Below are 20223 nucleotides of genomic sequence, written 5' to 3' on the forward strand. Positions count from 1 at the left end.
CAAGTGCTTTAAAAAAATAAAGCCTATCAGTTAAAAAAGATGGACAAATATTATCGTTATTATTATATAACTAGTAATATTAGACACTATAACTGGATAAGCAGGTAAAACAAGGTATAAATATTGAAAAATTATAGAATATAAAGGAAATTAAGATCATTTATGACAGGAAAAAAAACAAGAACAACACTTAACTATACTACAAACTTAATAAAATTATAGAATTCATGCTTAGAAACTGCTAAAAGCTTTACTAGAGAAAAATTTTTTTCTTGAGTAAGGGAATGACTCAATATTGGAAAAATATTCACTATCAAAAACCAAACAAAAAGCCATTATACTGAAAACAATAGCAACCAAAATCCTAACATGCCTTTCTTGAGGACCTCTAAAGGCACTCTGAAATAATAAATAAATGTACAGGTACCAAGTTTGACCTCTGTATCCCTCCAATTTCAAAACCTAGCACAGTGCCTGGTTCAAGGTAGACGCTCAAACAAATTGTAAGAAACAGTCTGAAAAAGAAGATCAGCAGGAGCAACATTAAAATATATTTAAAGTCATAGGGTAGTAAGAACAGAGACCAATGAGAGAACAATTCAGAAAGAGACAAAGCACACATAGGAATTTAGTAGGACAAGTATAACAATTCAAATATCTGAGGGAAAGAGGAACTTGCCAGTAGGTTGGTCATTTGGAACATAATTAAGCTAGATTCATACCTTATTTTATACGTCAAACTAAACTACAGATGCCTCAAGAGCTAAAACATTAAAGTGCTAAAAGGCACAAAAGTTCATTTTATGACCTAGCAGCCGAGAAGGTCTTTCAAACAGGACATAAAGCATTAAAAGATTTAGATTCTATGTAGAAAAATATGGCTAATGTCTCAAGACATTATAGTTGCATATAATGAAAAATTGATATTCCTTATTGCACAGAGAAGTTTGTAGAAAGGTAATAAAGAATGAGCAAATGAAATGATCAGTTAATTCAGAGGAGAAATAAATAATTATATAAAGATTTTTAACTCATTAATAACTGAAAAAATAAAAACTGAAACAGGTTAAGGAGAGAGATAAAGAGGCAGAACACAAAATATTTTTAGGACAATGAGACTATTCTGTATGCTACTGTAATAGTGGTGGATAGCACCTTTGTCAAAATCCACAGAATGTACAATATCAAGAGTGAACTTTAATGTAAATTATGGATTTGGGTATCAGTCATATGTCGGTCCATTACTACCAATTATAACAAATGTACCACTCTAATATATTGATAGTAGGGGAAGCTATTTATTTGGGAATTCTGTCCTTTCTGTTCAATTTTGCTTGAAAGTAAAACTGCTCTAAAAATAAAGCATGGTTTTAAAAAATTAAAATAACAAAAGAATAATAAAATGTGAAGAGATCTTTTGTTGCTATCAGATTGGGGAAAATTTCCCTTATGTGTGTAGTAGACAGGTGGTAGAGAAAAGAAGTATGTTCATATTTTTCTGCCAGAACTGTAAATTAATTTAATATTTTTGGATAGTAACCTATCAATTCTATGAAAATAAAAGTATGTGTACTACCTGACCCAGAAATCCCAATTTGGTACTTTACTCACTGAAATACTTACAGAAAATGTCTTATAAGCACAAAATTGTTCATCATAGCTGTTTGTTTGTAATAGCAAATAGCTAAAAGCTTAAATATCCCCTGAATATGAGATACTGCTCAACAGATTATAGTGCAGGACCACTGCATTCTAAGGAAAGAATGTGTCCTCATAATTTAAGAGCAATTCTGTCAAAGAAGGACAAGCAGATACTATCACAGATAACAGATACATATATGGTAAAATTTTTCATATTAATGAAAAGTCTTGGTATTCAACAAAAATAATATAGAGATTTATATGTTGACATAAAAAGTATATATATTCTATATTAATGAATATCATATATATTAATGAAGCAATTTCTAGGCCAGTGGATATTGTTTGTTTAGAATTTAAAATAAGAAGCGTAATGTACAATACAGTTGTAAATGAAAAGGAAGGATTGAAAAAATACATATAAACTTAACAACTATGATTATCTTTTAGAAATGCTCTGTTTGAAATTTTAATTTTTTACAAGGTAGAAGTATTATTTTACAATTAGAAAATTACTTGTGATATGAAAATGTTATAGAATCATTTGTTAATAGTTTTCAGTCAGCATTTGATGAAACTAGTTTGAACTGTTACATTGGTGAGGTTTAGAACCAAAATATCCATTTACACACATACTTTTCTAGGAATAAACTAGCTTTATAGTACAAAAAAAAAAAAGAAAAGAAAAATGGATAGCTACTGGAGCAAATTAAAGCAAGTTACAGACTCACTCTCATTTCCTTTAGATTACTGGAGAAAATCCTCCCAAATTGCAGATTTACATGTGAACTACAAAACCACATACATTCTTAAAAAAAAAAGCACAGATTATAAAAGATTCTTTTATAATCTGACCATGGAGAAAAACTTCCTAACTATAACCCAGATCCAGAAGCAATAATAGAAAGGCTAACAAATGTTATTACAGAAAAATTAATTGAAAGAAATAAAAATTTTATCCATGATCACAGGAAGAAAGGGAAAAAGAAGTGAGGAAGGGCAAAGTGAAAAAGACAAATGATAAACTGTGAAAAGTTATGCCACAGCAGACAAAATGTTAATGAATCTAATAAACAGCTTCATAAAATAGAAAAGAAAAAAATGTGCCAACAAATCCTATAGAAAAATAAATAGAGATATGGACAACTGATAGAAAAAGAAATATAAAATTCTGAGACATCATCTCTCACCCATTAGATTGAGAAAAATCTAAATGTTTGAAAACACATTATACTTGCATGCCTATAGAGAAAATGAGCACTCTCTTATATATTGGTGGTAGGAACATATGGAGAAAACAGCAGTACCTAGCAAAATTACACATACATGTACTTTTTGAATTATCATTTCTCTTCCTAAGATTTTTCTCTCAAAGATATACTGGCAAAAATATAAAAAGACAAATCATTGCACATAGCAATTCAATACAGCATTATTTTTAACAAGAAAAAACAAAAGAAATCAACTTAAATAATCAACAGGGAACTGGTTGACCAAGTAATTTATCTATGTGATTGAATAACTATGAAGGCATAAAAACGGAATGAGGAATATCTCCACAAACTTCCTTGGAGGTCTCTCTAGAATATATTGTTAAATTAAAAACTAACAAACAGGATATGGAAAAGTGTGTATAGTATGTTATTAATTTCCTATTGCTATTATAACACATTAACTTGAATTTATTAGCTAAATATATTCTTTCATAGTTCTAGAGGTTTAAAGTCCAAAACAGGTTTCACTAGGTTAAAACTAAGGTATCAGTAGGGCTGCACTCTCTCAGGAGGGTGTAGGTGAGAATTCTTTCCTAGCTTTTTCAAGCTTTCAGGGCTTCATTCCTTGCATTCCTTGGCTCAAGGCCCCTTCCTTCAGATTAAGTCACAAACATAGCAGCTTCAAATCTCTCTCTGCTTTCATTATTACATTGTCTTCTATCTTTCTGACCTCCTGACTCTCTCTTATAAAGGTCTTTGTGATTATATTAAAGTAAGGCAGACAATCCCCCCGGCCCCCCAAGATCCTTAACTCAGTCACATGTTCAAAGTTCTTTGGCCAAATAACATTTTCAGGTTATAGAATTATGACATGAACATCTTGGGTGGAGGAATCTATTATTAATCCTAGGTAGTTTAATAAGCTACATCATACAAATAAATTTGCAATTTATTTATATTTTTAAAAGATAATAAAGGGCATTATTTATAGAAAAGGGAAGAAATAAGATGGAAGAAATAGTGATAAATTTCTTTGAATATACTTTGGTTAATTTGGTGCTGGAACCATATGTTATATATTAAGTAATTTTAAATTTTAAAAAGTAATCCCATAAAATAAAAAATAAAATGAAACAAGTAGAGCTGAGGATGTAGCTCAGTGGGAGAGTTCTTGCCTGGCAGGCACAAGATCCTAGGTTCAATACACAACACCAAAACAAAATAAAAACAAACAAAAAAATCCACAAGTGAACCATTAATATGTCCAGTTGATGATGTAACTATAGAATACCTCTATTCTAAGTGAATTAAAAATATAGTAACTTGTGACTATACAGTCCTTACTAGGATATATTTTAAAGACAACAGTAGAAAACTCTCTCCAAAATTTTTCAATAATCATATTCTTACAAGTAGTATCAGGATTACTTTGACACTGATGTGTGATATAAGATGAAGCATATGCTGTTAACATTAATGAGAAATGGTATTTTTGATAAGGAGAACAAAGATACAAATGTGAAAATAATGCTGTTAAATAAGGACCTTGTGGGCTGGGGATGTGGCTCAAGCAGTAGTGCGCTTGCCTGGCATGCGTGCGGCCCGGGTTCAATCCTCAGCACCACATATAGACAAAGATGTTGTGTCCGCCAAATACTAAAAAATAAATATTAAAATTCTCTCCCTCTCTCTTTATAAAAAATAAAATAAATATTCTTATATTTAAAAAAAATAAAAAATAAAACAAATAAGGACCTTGCAATACTGAATTTAAATTCCAAATAGAAATATGAACACATGGGGCTGGGGTGGTGGCTCAGTGGTAGAGCGCTTGCCTAGCACATGTGAGGCACTGGGTTCAATTCTCAGCACCGCATATAAATAAATATAATAAAGGTCCATTGACAACTGAAAAATATTTTTTAAAAAAATGAACACATGATGCCTTTTACTTAGCAACATCTTTATGCCCTGAAAAAGTGATCTGTAGTCCATACACTGAAAAGACCTAGGGGGGAAAAAAAAGAACAAAAAAAAAAAAAAAAAAAACCCATCTACTATGATTTGGGTGTGTCCCCTGGAAAGCATGTGTTGGAAACTTAACCTCCAGAGACATATGTAAATGGTAGTTGGAGGTGAGACCTTTAGGAGGTGGTTGGGTCATTATTCATCCATTCATTGATTAGTAGATTATTACAGGAGTAGCTTTATTACAAAAATGAGCTCTCTCTGGCTTGCTACTCTGTCTCATCATGTGATGCCCTGTGCTGCCTTGGGACTTTATCATAGAGTCCTCATGAGCAAGAAGGTTCTCACTGGATATGGTCTCTACTTTGGATTTCTAAGCCTCCAGAAATCTAAGCAGTAAATTTCCTTACAAATTACCCAGTTTGTGGTCTTCAGTTATAGCAACAGAAAATGATTAAGACACCAACTTAAAAGTACTGTGTACCTCTGATGTCCAGACTAAACCATATTTTCCATTGAAAAGAACCAGGGGTCCTTGGAAAAATAATTGATTTCAGGTATGGGGTAGAAAATGTACAAGATTAAACTACAAGGAAAGGAAACTATCGAATACTTATATCAAAAGCACAAAGAACTCAGAAACTAGCTTGATAGGATTTCACTGGCCAAAGATAACAAAATTTGGGTATTAAAAGGATACAACAACTACAGAGTACTGAAATACCTCAAATATGTTCCAAGTCCTAAGTTAATTCATAATGATACTACCAATAAAACAAAACCCAACCCCCAGTCATCTCTGCACAGTATTAATGAATTACTTACTCATTACTATGAAAACTGGTTAAAGGGAAACAATCAAACATCTATTTAGTATTTTTTTTAGAAACCACTTTTCAGAAAAACCAAATAGTTGATAAGAGGGTGCCTTTTTGTGTTCTACAACTCTTTAATGAAGTAACGTTCTACGCAATGATTCTCAATGTCTGTTTACATCAGAGAAATATGGCATATTTCCTGAGGGAAGAACACAGTATCATTTCTAAAGTGGCTATCATAAAATCAAACCAGAATTTGATCAAGCATCTAAATTAAACTACTAATATACAGAATACACAGGGTCAAAGCAAGATGATAAACAATATTAGCAAAAAAGCCTGACTGTGATCTCCTACAGGACAGATCACTTGGTTATCTATCAAAAAATTTTTTTGAGCAAAGGAATGAAGAGAGATAGGGGAGTAATTTACAGATTACAACCTTATAATCAAAATCAATTTCTAAATAAACAAAAGACCACTAGAAAAATGTAATCATTAACTGGATATTTGAAGAATTCATAACTTGTTTTTCCACAGGCATGTGCTGCTGTTATATTAGTTGAAAAGTGACGTTCCTACTTTCAGAGATACGTGCTTAGAGATTAAAAGAGCAAGTTACTAATATGTGACAATGTAAAATGATTCAGTGAAAAGAATACATATTATATATAAAGAAGGAGAATTATAAATACAAAAAGTGTAGTCTATCGTACAGGTTAAATGTATATGCAAAACTACTTTTAATTTTGCAAAAAGAGCACACAGTCAGCTATTTCAAATTTAAGTACCATATATGTATAAATAACTTATTGGTGAAGTATATAAATTTTAGCTCTAAATCTGATGGAAACAAAGTTCTTTACTAATAAACATTTTTTATATTATAAGGAAATTTGAATTTAACCACTCAAGGGACAATGGCAATGACATGGATTTTTCCTCTTGGAGTGAAAATTAAAAGCTATCATTCTCTTCATGACTTTGTGCCCCTATATCCTAAACTCGCAATTTCTGGGGCATATTTCCATATCTCTGAATTTGCACTTTCCATTTTAACTGCAATTATTTTTGCTGGGCAAATTCCTACTCATCCTTTAAGATCCAACTTAAATGAAATGTGAAACTTTCTCAACCATCCCAGTTATAACGATGTTGCCAACAGTGCTTTTGATAACACTTATTTGTACTATGATTTATTTTTTGTGGGGGTCTATATTCTTAAAAGCTGGAAGTAATATTTGTATTTCTAGCTCCTAGTATATACATTTTCCCAGAGTGCTCAATAAGTATTTGCAGACTCAAACTCAACTTATTATCAATGTGGTACCTAAAAATTATGGCTTGAAAAAGTGAAAAGCTCTAAGAAGACTTGTTGAACCTATCCTACTCAGAAAAGGTTCATTATTAAATTACATAACAGTAATCCTACCAGCCAGGTAGGGAACTGTGCTGCACACCATCTAAGTTCATTCAGTCTTCTACCAAAAAATGGTGTACTCTAAGAACTTCATCTTACAGAATAACTCCTAACTTTTAAAATAGTCCACAAACAGTTTTAGCAGATTACAACACACTCTAAGAACAAAAATAAAATCAATAAAGAAAGAAAGGCTGGGGATGTAGCTCAGTTGTCAAAGACCTGGATCTAATCTCCAGCACAGGGGAGGGGGAGGAGGACAGGGAAGAGGATGGTGGGGAGGTGGTGGAATGTGGAGAGAGGAAGGGAATAATTAATTTAAATGAATGAAATAATCAGATAACTTAAAGAACTTCTTTGATGAAAAGATTTTACACTATGATCAAGTACACACACATGTATCATATACATAAATAACTGGAAACAATACTTACCCTTACTAACATGATGAAATCTGTATTTTTACTAATTTTTCATTGAAAAGAAAACAAACAAAAAAAACCACTGTTCAAGATGCACTAAAATTATTTTATGACCCCACTAATGAGTTATAAATTAAAGTCTGATAATCATTGTCTTGCAGAAATTTTACATACTATTAATATAATCTGTAGGCTAGCTACATGTATAGTTTATAATACTAAACAAATCTATATATTGTTTTCAATATATTGCAATATAATATCTATAATAAAATATGAACAATATGAATTTTAAAGAACATAGAAATAAAATCTTTCCTAAGAAAAGAAGAATAGTCTACTAAGACAAGTGCCTTAGTCTTGGAGCTCTAAAAAGTGACTATAGGTAAAGGCTCTTGGCTGAGTAATACTAGTATTAAAGGAACTAAGATTTTTTATTTTAACCAACATTCTTCTCAAGTTTTCCATCGAGTCTAAGAACATTTCATTTAAGAAGTTCAGTTCTACTTGCTGTTCATCCTAGTTATTGTGAGATGGTATGGCTTTAAAAGTAATTTTCATGGGGTGAACATCTGAAACTCAAATTTAAGACAGTTTATTCCCTTTCTAACAGATTTTTACTTCTAAGTTCCTACTACACAGAAATTCTATAGCAGTTACTAAGTTCAAATTGCTTTAAAAAAAATCTTTTTCAGAGCCAAATATACAAATACTTAAATTTTTTTAAAAATTAAAAACTAATGAATGCTGAATCACATTCTCTAGCAATCTACTGTTAAGCAATGACATTCTTTCTACTATTTATATCAATTCTTGCGGTGTCATTGGATTCATATAAATATAACTTCGAACACAAAACGTTTTTGCTACAAGTTAGTGATTTCAGATGAAAAGTTTCATAAAACTATAGATGACAGAAATTTAAATATGAAAGCATTCTAAAACAAAGAACACTTTTGTATATCAAATAAAACTGCCATTTACTTTTTACAAGACTGCCACAGACACATGAAGTTCTGCCCAGGTTTTCTCATTGGATCTGCATGTTGACTGGATGCACTGAATGGAGAAGGCTGAGAACTGTTAGGCTGGCCCTGCACTTGTACAGCTGGTGAAGGTGGCATAGGAGTGTTCTGTGAAAAAGCACAAACAGAGTTTGTGACATGATACTGAAAAACAATAATATTTTATAGAACAGTCTTATAAGTTTGATTACAATATTTAGGCATTTCTAACATAAAATTTACATTTTGTAATTTTAAGTTAATGATTATCTTTAAAAAGATGATATTTTTTATAAAATTATTTAGGAAGTATGATTCCTCTTTTGGGGGGATGGGTACTGGGGATTGAACATAGGGTTACCATTGAGCTACATTCCCAGTCTTTTATATTTAGTTTTTATTTTGAGACAGGGTCTCACTAAGTTTCTGAGGCTGGCCTTGAGCCTGTTATCACCCTGCCATAGCTTCTCAAATTACTGAGATTGCAGGTGTGCACCACTGTGCCCAGCAGATTCTTATATTTAACATGGAACCACAGAGGCAATATCACACATTATTGTTACCATTATCAAATACATATGGTAGTCCCTCAGTATCTGTGTGGGATTGGTTCCAGTATCCACAGATTAGTATTATCCATAGATGCTCAGTCCCCTATGTAAAAATGGCAAGTTAATTGCATATAACCTATGTACATCCTTGTCTATTTTAAGTCATTTCTAGATCACTTACAGTACTTAATACAATGTAAATGCTAAGTAAATAGTTGTTATACTGTACTGTCCATGGAGTAATGACAAGGAAAAAAAGTCAGTACACGTTCAGTACAAATGCATTTTTTCTGATTATTTTTGATCTGAAGTTGATTAAATTCATGGACGTGGAACCCACACAGAGGGCAGACTACATTACTTAAAATTCAGATTTTAGATAGGAGCAACCAATTAAAAATTTAAATGAGAAGTTCTATAAAAATAACCATGTGATTTACTTATGTCTGATCTTCACAACAACAGATTAACTGCAAATTCTTTTGAGTAATATTTTCTCTTAGGTTTCATAAGGAAAAGGAAAGAAATAAAATACTGTAAAAAGCAAATAAATTTTCAGATGACAGTTAATAATGATATACCATATAAGCAGAATACCAAATACTAATTTGCAGTAAAATGTTTAACAATTTTAGTCTTTACAGTTGCTCAATTAGAGCTTTTGATGGATAATACTAGTCAAAGGAGTCTAATTATAATGTCTTTTGAACATAACATATGTTTATTTTCTTCTGTATCTCATCCCTTTTCTCTGAAAAACATTAAGAAATTTAATGTAGACTAAAATAATTTTAGGCAATACATTTTCTTCAAATACCTCAAAGGGAAAAAACACTATTGAATTTCATATAGAAATGGCACCACACCATTGTCAAGCATTACATTTTAAGCATTATTTTCAAGACAATATCTTAAAAAACTGGAAAAATACTGAATAAATTTGTAAAGTAATACTGAGATTAGGTGGACAAACACTAAGTTAAAACTACTGGATACCTCAGATTAAAAATAATAATTAGAAAAAGACAAAACACAAACATATAAAGCTATAATATTATAACATACAAATGAAAGAAGAATAAAATGTTGAAAGAAAAAGTTCATGTCAAAAATGATAAGTCATAAGAATCTTTAGTAAGGTCTGGGGGTAAAATATACTTTGGGCATCAGACTAAAACTGTTACTATTAATAAGTTATCAACCTTAAAAGTTTTGTTAAAAGAGTCGATGAGAAAACATACATGCACAAAAAAAATTTAATGATAGTACAGATATAATGGATAGAATAAGGAATTTCTATCCTGACATGTCAATACTAAAATTTGCAATCTGCCTTTCAATTAGTCATGTGATTTGGGCAACCAAATTACCCTCACTGATCCTCAGTTTTTTCATCCATTTATGCAAGTAATAAAATTTAATTTATAGGATGATAGGAAGACTAAAGAAACTACATGAAGAGCCTAGCTCTAGATTCTAAATGATAATTATTATTATTTTAATAAAGAAGTCCAGAAGGGAAACCATATTTTGAAGGATCGGGAGGGGAGGAAAGATGATGAGTTCATTATGAGGACAGTCTACTACCTGGTGTGGAGGTGCTTGCCTGTAATCCCAGCATGGAGGCTGAGACTGGAGGATTCCACATTCAAAGCCAGCCTTAGCAACTTAGCCAGGTCCAATTTAGCGAGACCATGTCTCAAAAATTTAAAAAAGTTTAAAAAGGGGCTGGGGATGTGGTTCAGTGGTGAAGTGCCTTTGGGTTCAATCCCCAGTACAACCACTCCCCCTCCCCCCAACACACAAAATCTACCAAGTAAATACTAGAAACACATCTCAAAGTCTCTGCAAATTCTTAAAGCCATAAAATTTCTGATTGGGGGGGGGGGGTTGGGTCAAAGAAAAAGGAAGAAAAAATAACCTTACTATCAGGGTATTTATCCAAACAAGGAAGCAAACAAATAGAATCTAGTCCATCTGTTTTCTTAGAAATGAAAACATTGCATTAAAAAATACAAAAAATTCTAATAATTGGGTATTTTATTTTTTTTTTTATACTGGGGATTGAACACATGGGTGCTTTTACCAATGAGCTATGTCCCCAGCCCTTTTTTATATTTTATTTTGAGGTAGGTCTCACTAAATTTTGAGGGTCTCACTAAGTTTCTGAGACTGGTCTTGAACTTGCAATCCTCCTGCCTCAGTCTCCAGAGTTGCTGGGATTGCAGGTGTGCACCACTGCTCCTGTCAATGATTGGGTATTTTGATCTCAAATATTACCAAGGGCTAAAACAAGGATGCCTGAAGTAAATCTAATCTGTCAAGAATAAATAAAAGACATATTAATCAAATATAAAGTACAGGAAATTTACGAGTATGCCAGAATTTTAATTAAAAAATAAATTTAACAAATTAATACATCTTAATTGATGAAAAAAGATCATATTCCCTTTAAATGAAACTTCTGGTTCCCTATACTATTACCATTTAAATTAGGTATTTTATTGACTATTTTGCTCTATATTTATACATTGTTAATTTTATAAGTGCTAGCAACTTTCATCTTTTTGTTTACTTATAATTTTGAAATACTTATTGGTGTCACAGAAAATACAGTAACTATTTTAAACTCAAATGTTAAAGGGAATGTTCTAAGCTGTTAAATTAAAAATGAGTAAAAGACATAGTAACTAAATGCAATGTACAGAAAATTTTAGTATTATAATCACACACTATTAAAAATGTTTTTAAAAGGTAAGTAGGCAATACTGAACATAAACTGAGTATCGGATAATATTAAGAAATTATTATTTTTGTTAGGTATAATTTGGTATTTTTATTTTATGAATCGTTGAAAGTCTGTGTATACTGAATAACATATATTGATGTTAAATAATATTTGGGATTTGCTTTAACATACTGAAAAATAAATTATGGTGATTGGGAATAGAGGAAACCAGAATGGCAAAATGTTGATAATACCTGAAATCAGGTGACAGATCATGGGGTTATAGGCTGTACTTTTGCAATATATATATTTTTCAAAATACCAATTAAATAAGCCACATTTTAATTAGACTTCAATTTCTTCTGAAGTGTACAAGTTTATTTCCTCTGAACATTATGCTGTATTGTGAAATGTGAGAACATCAGCCATAACTATAACTCAAACATAAATGTAAAAGGTTTCAAAGCAATGATTTTTTGCTCCCCTGGGGTTGGGGGTAAACCACCTCTTGCAGAAAATTTTACTCTGAAGGAGAGCTAGCTAGTTTTTCATACTGTACTTTTTGTAACCAAAGTAGAAAAGGTATAACTTCAGTGAGTGACCAGAAACGTAAAATTACCTAATGGATGTGAAACAATCCTGTTGTTTCTTTTATAATTATAAAATTAACTAAAAATCTTAATGAATGTAGCAGTTCTAATTTTGGGAAAAAAACCCTACTGCTTCTTTTTGTTGAAATAAATTATAATCTTGTTTTCCTTTTTTATTTTTTTCAACAGTAAACTCTGGCTAAAAATTCTAGGTAACACTGATACTTGGATTTGATACTTTTAAATCCTTTCTTTTTAATATTAAACTTTAAAAACTTTGAATAGGACTAAAATTTGAAGATTTCAGTCCTTATCAGGAAAGCCTCAAAGTTATAATCTATTTACTTCAATATAAATTCATAGCAGTAATCAAATACTGTGTTCAACTCCAGGTATATATTTAAAAAGACAGAGTGGAGTTGGTTGAGGCAAACTGTTGATTAAACCAGATACCAGGACACCTAAAATCAAATAGAAGTAATGGATGAATCATATTCTCCATAAGCACTCTACCACAGAGCTTCATTCAGAGCTGCTGATAAAGTGTATTCTTTAGAAGAGATACCTTCAAAAGCTTGTAAGAAACAGGAGTTAGATTTACTCTAAATGTGATGTAAAAGATTATGCTTAGTTTAAATGTACAGATTTTTACAAAGCAGAATTGAGACAGTAACTGAAACCACGGAAAAAAAGATTTTTGTGAGTGTGGGCAACTCACTTCAACTCTAAAAAATGAGAGCTTTGGACAATGTAACATCTAAGACTCTCTTGGCTCTAACTTTCCCTCATGTTTTTCTAATCTACAGGTTGAATATCCTTAATCTGAAAATCTCAAACTTGAAAAATGCTCCAAAATCTGAAACTTTAAAAAAATTCTACAACATGAAACTTTGTTTCATATACAAAATTACCTGCAGGCTGTGTATACAAGGAATATATGAAACAAATGAATTTTGTGTTTAGACTTGGGTCCAATCCCTAAATTATCTTACTATGTCTATACAAATATTCCAAAATCCGAAAAGGCTAAAAATCTGAAACACTTCTACTCCCTAGCATTTTGGATAAAGGATACTCAACCTCCATAAAGTTTTCCCTCTTATTAAGTATAAATCTATATAATCAATACATACCAAACCTATTTTGTAATAATACATAGGGATACAAACAATAAGGTTAGGGTTAGTAAAAATGCCTTTCATAGTTTTTACAATGGGCTATATTATTCAAATCTGAGCAATGGATTCATTTAAGAAATCATATTTTGTAGTTCTTACTAAAATTATCTTCTATGGCTATGATTAAATGCTGCTACCTTGAGACTACAGATCTGTTTTCTAATGGGTTGAATAAATTTCTCAAGCTCATTATCAGAAAAAGGAAAAGCTCGAAGATACCAATATTCAGTGTTACACAGCCACACATCAGGAATGATTCACATGTGAAGAATGGGGAACCAAGGCAAGGTATATATAAAATACCTTAAATGAGTACATCTTTAAGTAAATTTTTATACAGAAGAATCTGAAAAGTTATTGGATCATGGGATTAACACAAATTCAACATGTGTTTTGCATAATGCTGAAAAAAGTCTTTAGGTAAATATTTTGTCTCTTTCATTTTTTACTTATTTTTGTTTTTAACTATGTCAGTGTAGTTTTTTGTCTCTAGCAGATATCAATTCATGAACAGTGGGTGAAGATAGGGCATCCAGAAATGGTATCCTATAAGTTGTATATAAACTTGCAAATATAACAGATATAAATAAATAGATGCAAATAATGAAATATGCCATGAAGTAGGTATAGTTTAATTTGTATTCATAAAAACTGTAAATACTATTTAAATACAAAGTCTATGGTTGTATCATTTACATATATTCTTCTTTTACCTGCTGTAAATTTTCTTTTTTTTTTTTAGGTAGGGGGGTAGGTATTAGAGATTGAACACAGGGGCACTCAACACTAAACCACATCCCCAGCCTTATTTTGCTTTTTATTTAGAGACAGGGTCTCAATGAGTTGCTTAGTGCCTCACTTTTGCTGAGGCTGGCTTTGAACTCATGATCCTCCTGCCTCAGCCACCTGAGTCACAGGGATTATAATCATGTGCCACTGTGTCCAGCTGCTATAACTTTCTTTAAATTAAATTAATATAGCTGATTAACAGAGGCAATAAGGAACAAAATCAATAAAAAATGAATTAATAATGATATTGAGAAGGATTACCTATTAGCTTTTCTTAGAAGGGATACTTCAATCTTTCCAGCCCTGAGCATTCTGCAAATCTAAAAGTTCATATTGGGCACTAAGTAACTCCTTAATATTCCTAGATCTCTTGAAATATTAGGAATAACACATTTGACTGACAAAAATTCAGATCAATTTTAGACTCCTTTAAGCTACCAATTCAAATGGTGAACAAAATGGTATTAAACCAAGGTCTCACATGCAACCTAAAGAATATATGAAGAAATTTAAAGAATATGGGCAACAATGGAAATGGTTTTCTATTATCAGACTCTTAAGAAGGCCCAATAGCATACCTACAATCTTACAGTACCATCTTGAACAGCTGATTTCCCCTACTCTGTTCCATGTGGCTAGCCCATATAAATAGTTATCTTACATGTGAAGATAAAATATACCTGCACTGTCAATGAATACCATGTGGTAAGAACGATGCTAAGTGTTATACATAAGAATCCAGGTTTTGATTCTCATTTTCATAAATACCACATATGCCACATCTCTTGCAAAGTTTTAACTGCTGCATGCCAACCAAATATCAATTTTAGAAATAAAGAATGTTGTTGCTGGGTTTTTGTCTTCTTCACCTTTTCCTTCTCTTTTATTTTTGCTCTTTTTTTTTTTTTTTTTTTTTTTTTTGTGCTGGGGATTGAACCCAGGGCCTTATGTGTGCAAGGTAAGTGTTCTACCACTGAGCTCAGAGTGTAGCTATTTTAAATAAACTATGCTTTTGGGGAAAATGGGTATAAGTTTAATATAAATTTCTCAGATTGGAAACAAAATGTATTCACTTTAATGGTCTAAATCACACGCATATCACTTATGTGCTAATAGTTTTAGCATTAATGTTCTAAAATGATAATTTGGTTGTATGATCATTCTACCACACAACAGTTCAAATAATCAAAGATATAAAAAGGGCTTTCTAGAAATTTACAGAGGAAACTTTTAGAATAGTGGAAAAAATAAATGTTACTGGGTTAAGAGTATTAGTTTTGGTTTTAGGCCTGGCACTAATCTTGGGTGAGTTATTTAGAATCTTGCAACCTCATTTCTAAAATGGTGATAACAATTTTTACTTAATAGGATTATTGTGAGAATTAAATGAGAAAATACTTTAGTTCTAAGCCCCTAATACAGGTTCTAATCTTAGCTAGAATTGTTGCTCATTCTTTTTTATTGAGATATCATTATTGAATATAATCACACTGGAAGATCAGAATCACAAAAAATAAGGATAAATGAAACAATTCCATAGTCATGACTTGGTATATCATTACTATTTAGAATTCTAACATACTCTAAGAGGAAAGAAGAGTTAGGCATATAATCAAGATAAACTGAGAAATTAGTACATGTAAGAAAAATATAAAAATTCATTTTATTGAATGTCTACTATATATACAACATTGCACTATTTAAGCAAAAAGTTCAACTTGTGGAAGCTTGTTTGAGTAAAAATGATTTTCGCTCCATCATTCAGTATCATTATTGCCACATATGTAGCACTGACTAAAGAATGTACAACTTAATTACTTTGAAATAGATCTAGGCAATATGAACATATAAATTAAAATCCTATTATACCCCAAAGCAGCACAATCCAACTTTATCTATTTACATGGAAAAATACGCATATTAGTGGAAGAACTGGTCTGAAGCAAGGGACTCTTCTTTTTATTCTTGCATTTTTCGTTTTGCTGTTACCCATACCTAGATTTGGTACTAATGCCAACAATGCTCATAGATCTGCTGACATCATTGTAAGCATAAAGAAAAAATCCAAGCCAAAGGAGTGCTAGCAGAGTTTTCAATAGTCACAAAAGGTTCCGGTTATGCACTACTAATTAGAAGAAACAATAAAAGAGAAGTGATCCAAGAAATAGGTGGTGGTAATTGTTAAGTAAATGCATAATTTCAGTAGAAATAGCATGTAGGATGGTCCTCAGAATCTTTACAGGCTGATTGGATCCTTAATTCAATAGAATGGATCCTAGAAAATATTTTTATTTACTACTAGGATATGTAGAGATGGAGAGTAAGAAGGAATTAAAAAGGAAACTGCAGAGCAAAGGAGTAAGAAACACAAAGTAAAAATATCAGAATACCTGAAAAAGTGAAATTATAAGCAATACTTCTTTAAGAATAAAGAGAACTAATTCAATACATAAACATTGCAAGAACATTCTTAGAGTCCTTATAGGATTCATCCTTAAAAAAAAAAAAAAAAAGACTATTAACAGAGCCACAAAGAAACATAAATATCAAATCCCCATTCAGAGTTCTCTTAGGAAGTTTCCCTTACCATCTACAGTAATCTAACATACATTTTTAAAATTCTTCAAAAGATGTTAAAAACTGTTTCTCTACCTTGGGCCTACAAAATTATGAATTTCAGTCTAACAAAACTGAAAGATTCATATTGCCATATATAAAAGTTAACAACTGTAAACTATTATTATTATAAAACCAGAGAAAATAAGCATGACAGTTTAAGTAAGCTGACACAGTAACTTCTCAAGGTAAGACATGAAAAAAATAGTGAATTTCCCCCTAAACTCATATTTACAGATCAGAATTTTATAAAAGAAATATAACAGTAGAATGACTTACCTGTGGGACCACATTCTGTATATATGTTGGTGGCTGCTGCTGCTTTTGCTGAACAGCACTTTCTATTGCTACTTTAGCTACAGTGCTTGGATCTGCTCCTGCTGGAACAGCAACCATTGTTGCACTGCAGCCAGCATTGTTGGGATCACTGATTGTAACAATTCTAACTCCTACTTTATTTGGAATTCCTGCGACTGTTTCCCTATCATTATCCTCCGCTGGCCTCTTTACAGTTTTGCATTCTGCTGTGCCATTTGTAGACCGAACATCTGATGATAGGACAGGAGAATGGGACACTCTTGATCCTGAGTGGGGAACTGCTATGATTTGATGCCCCTGTATGACAGAGGTTGTAGAATGTGGTGAGACAACTACACTTGGGCGTTGCTGAGGCACATCTGAATTCAAACTTGAAGCTAGAGGTCCATTAGGCAAATCAGTACCACTAAAATGCTGTATTGCCGCATTTGAAGCCTCCTGTATACTGCTCATAGATGGTGAACCACCCAAAGTTAATACAGGTCCATTAGAAATTCTTTCTAGCTGATCACCTTTGGCAGTATCTTGCTGAGTGGCATCTAAAGTTCCTTGTGGTTCCACTGGAGATATCTCACCATTTCCTACATGATTGGAAGTTTTGTGATTTGGAATGTTTTTGCTTAAATGAGAACCATCTCCTTTATCAAAATCACAGATTCCATTTACTAGGGTTTTTTTCAAATCACATTTGATATCCTGTATGTCCATTTGTTCTGAGTTCTGTTTTCCAGATGTTCCATTCTCACCTAATTCTAATGATGGTCCATTACTGATTAGTGAGCACTGATTGACCTCACTTTGAATTTTCCCTGAGTTTGAAGGAGGTAGACTTGAGTCACTGTACTTTCTCCCATTTAAAAGACTTCCCACCTGCATTTCATTTTCTTTTGAATCCCCATTGCTGGTGTTTGTGGTTCCTCGTCGGCAGGATGGGTTTTCCATGACTTCAATTTTACGTTCATGAACATGTAAACCTGTTGCTTCTTTTGCTTCCTCCTCCTTTTGGCAAATTATTTTATCACCTTTGAATGGGGGAGTAGCAGTAGTACATGATGATTGTCCAGCTGGAGATGCTTGAGTGGCTGGAAGTGTTTGTACCTGAAGTCCAACTCCTGCCTGTGTTCCGCTCATCGTAATTCCTGCTGGAGCAATGAGCTGAGTTGCATTTCCCTGACTCACAGTTGCAGTTGCAAAACTTGTATTTGGCACAACTGTTATGGTTACCTGGTTGCCAGAAGTTCCTTGGAAAATGGTTGCTGGGCTATTTGAGATCAGTGGTCCTGGCAATATTTGTAAGTTTGAGATGGGCACAGTTTGCACTCCCCCTGTGGGTGGCATTGCACTTTGGACCAACTGAACATTTTGCTGCCCAACCAACAGCTGCTGAGCTGGAGTTTGCCCCTGGACTCCAAAACCAGCTGCTTGGTTATTAGCCACCTGATAGACCACCTGAGGGCTAGGAGCTCTTGCATTATTAGGGGGAGGAATCTGTGGAGCTGGGAGGATAAGTTTACCACCTGGAGTTGAAGGACCACGCTTTGGAAGTAGCAGCTGTTTTATCAGACTTGACTCACCAGAAGCAGGCTGACCAACTCCTGCATTTGTTTGCTGAGGCTGAACTTGCATCTGTACTTGTTGCGGCTGCTGAACTTGTACCTGTACCTGTTGTGGTGGGGGTGCTGGTGAATGCTGCTGCTGTTGCTGCCTTTTCACAGATAGCATTTGACTAACAGTAGGAGGTGGTCCCTGTGATTGAGGGGTGGAAGAAGATGGCATGGCAGTAGGGACTTGGTTATTGGTAGTTGGGACAGGTGATGGTGAAGAAGATGGAGTTATGTTTGGTTGTCCAGTTAGCTGAACTGTCTGACCAGCTGGAAGAGCTGCTGGATTAGCAAGAACAATTTGGTGAATGGCTGGTGCATAAGTTTGACCTTGTTGAGTTGGCTGGCTTACAATCACTACACTTTGTTGGGTTGGCTGCTGTGGTTGTTGAATAGGCTGCTGTACCACTGTTGATGAAACTTGCTGAGAAGGGAGAGGTTTTGGTGCAATGTTCTGAAATCCTACCCTTGAGGGTTGTGGACTTGGGACACCAGCAATGGTAACCATTTGTCCTGTAGCTACCTGAAAATTCTGTACTGAAGTTGCTGAGACAATGTTGGATGCAGAAGTTGTTACATACTGTGGGGGTGCTATGATAACAGTGTCTTGTGGCTGGCTACCAGCTGATGTCTGTTGAGATGAAGATTGCACAGGTTGGGGTGATGTGGTGATTAACTGTTGACCCTGTGAAACTGTAGAAGTACATGCTGGTATGTTCTGTACTCTGCCAAATATATGACTCTGTGGGACTGCTTGTTGAATTACCGTAACAGGAGTGCCTGAAGGTATTTGTCCTGGTACCACTGTGTGTAATGGAGACGGTTGTGGTATAACAGATGGGTGGTGAAGCAATGTCTGAGAATTCACAACTGTAACAGGTTGTGGCCCTGTACTATGATTCTGAACCACAGAACTCTGTGTAGGTCCTCCTCCAACAGCAATACTAACAGGAACTGCTGTCTGGGGTACAGAATTCTGGATTACGGTAGCCTTGACCACTTCACAAGAAATTGGAGTTTTATTTTGAATGACAGTCACTGGAGCATTTTGCTGCTGGTGGGTATGAAGTGAAGGATTTGGTGGAATTCTTGGAACAGTCTGTGCCACAGTATGAACACCTTGTACTGGAAAAGACATTTGTGTTGCAGTCAAATTTGAAGATTGGTTGGTAACAGGAGTCCTCTGAAAATGATTTCCTACAGTTTGTGATCCATGAGGGATTCCTGAAAATATAGGGAAAAAGTCAAAATTCCAAATGAAATTACTGAAAAACTGCCAAGCAGGAATATTTTACATAATATAAGAAAAAAATAGTTTCAAGAAATACATGTCCAACAACTTCGAAACATATGAATGTGATAAAA

The 20223-nt window shown here is 33.2% G+C and overlaps 1 protein-coding gene across 1 annotated transcript in view; it reads right to left on the reverse strand.

The window, feature by feature from the left end:
* Arid2 (AT-rich interaction domain 2) overlaps window positions 1–20223 on the reverse strand; it is a 180652-nt gene that overhangs the window by 19013 nt on the left and 141416 nt on the right. The window contains exons 15-16 of the mRNA XM_027934103.3: window positions 17219–20082; window positions 8468–8616 (exon numbers count right to left, since the gene is read on the reverse strand). Of these exons, the coding sequence (XP_027789904.2) occupies window positions 8468–8616; window positions 17219–20082 (3013 nt within the window). The remainder of the gene's footprint in view (window positions 1–8467; window positions 8617–17218; window positions 20083–20223) is intronic.

Source organism: Marmota flaviventris, chromosome 3, assembly GCF_047511675.1.
Source record: "Marmota flaviventris isolate mMarFla1 chromosome 3, mMarFla1.hap1, whole genome shotgun sequence".
Classification (NCBI taxonomy): domain Eukaryota; kingdom Metazoa; phylum Chordata; class Mammalia; order Rodentia; family Sciuridae; genus Marmota; species Marmota flaviventris.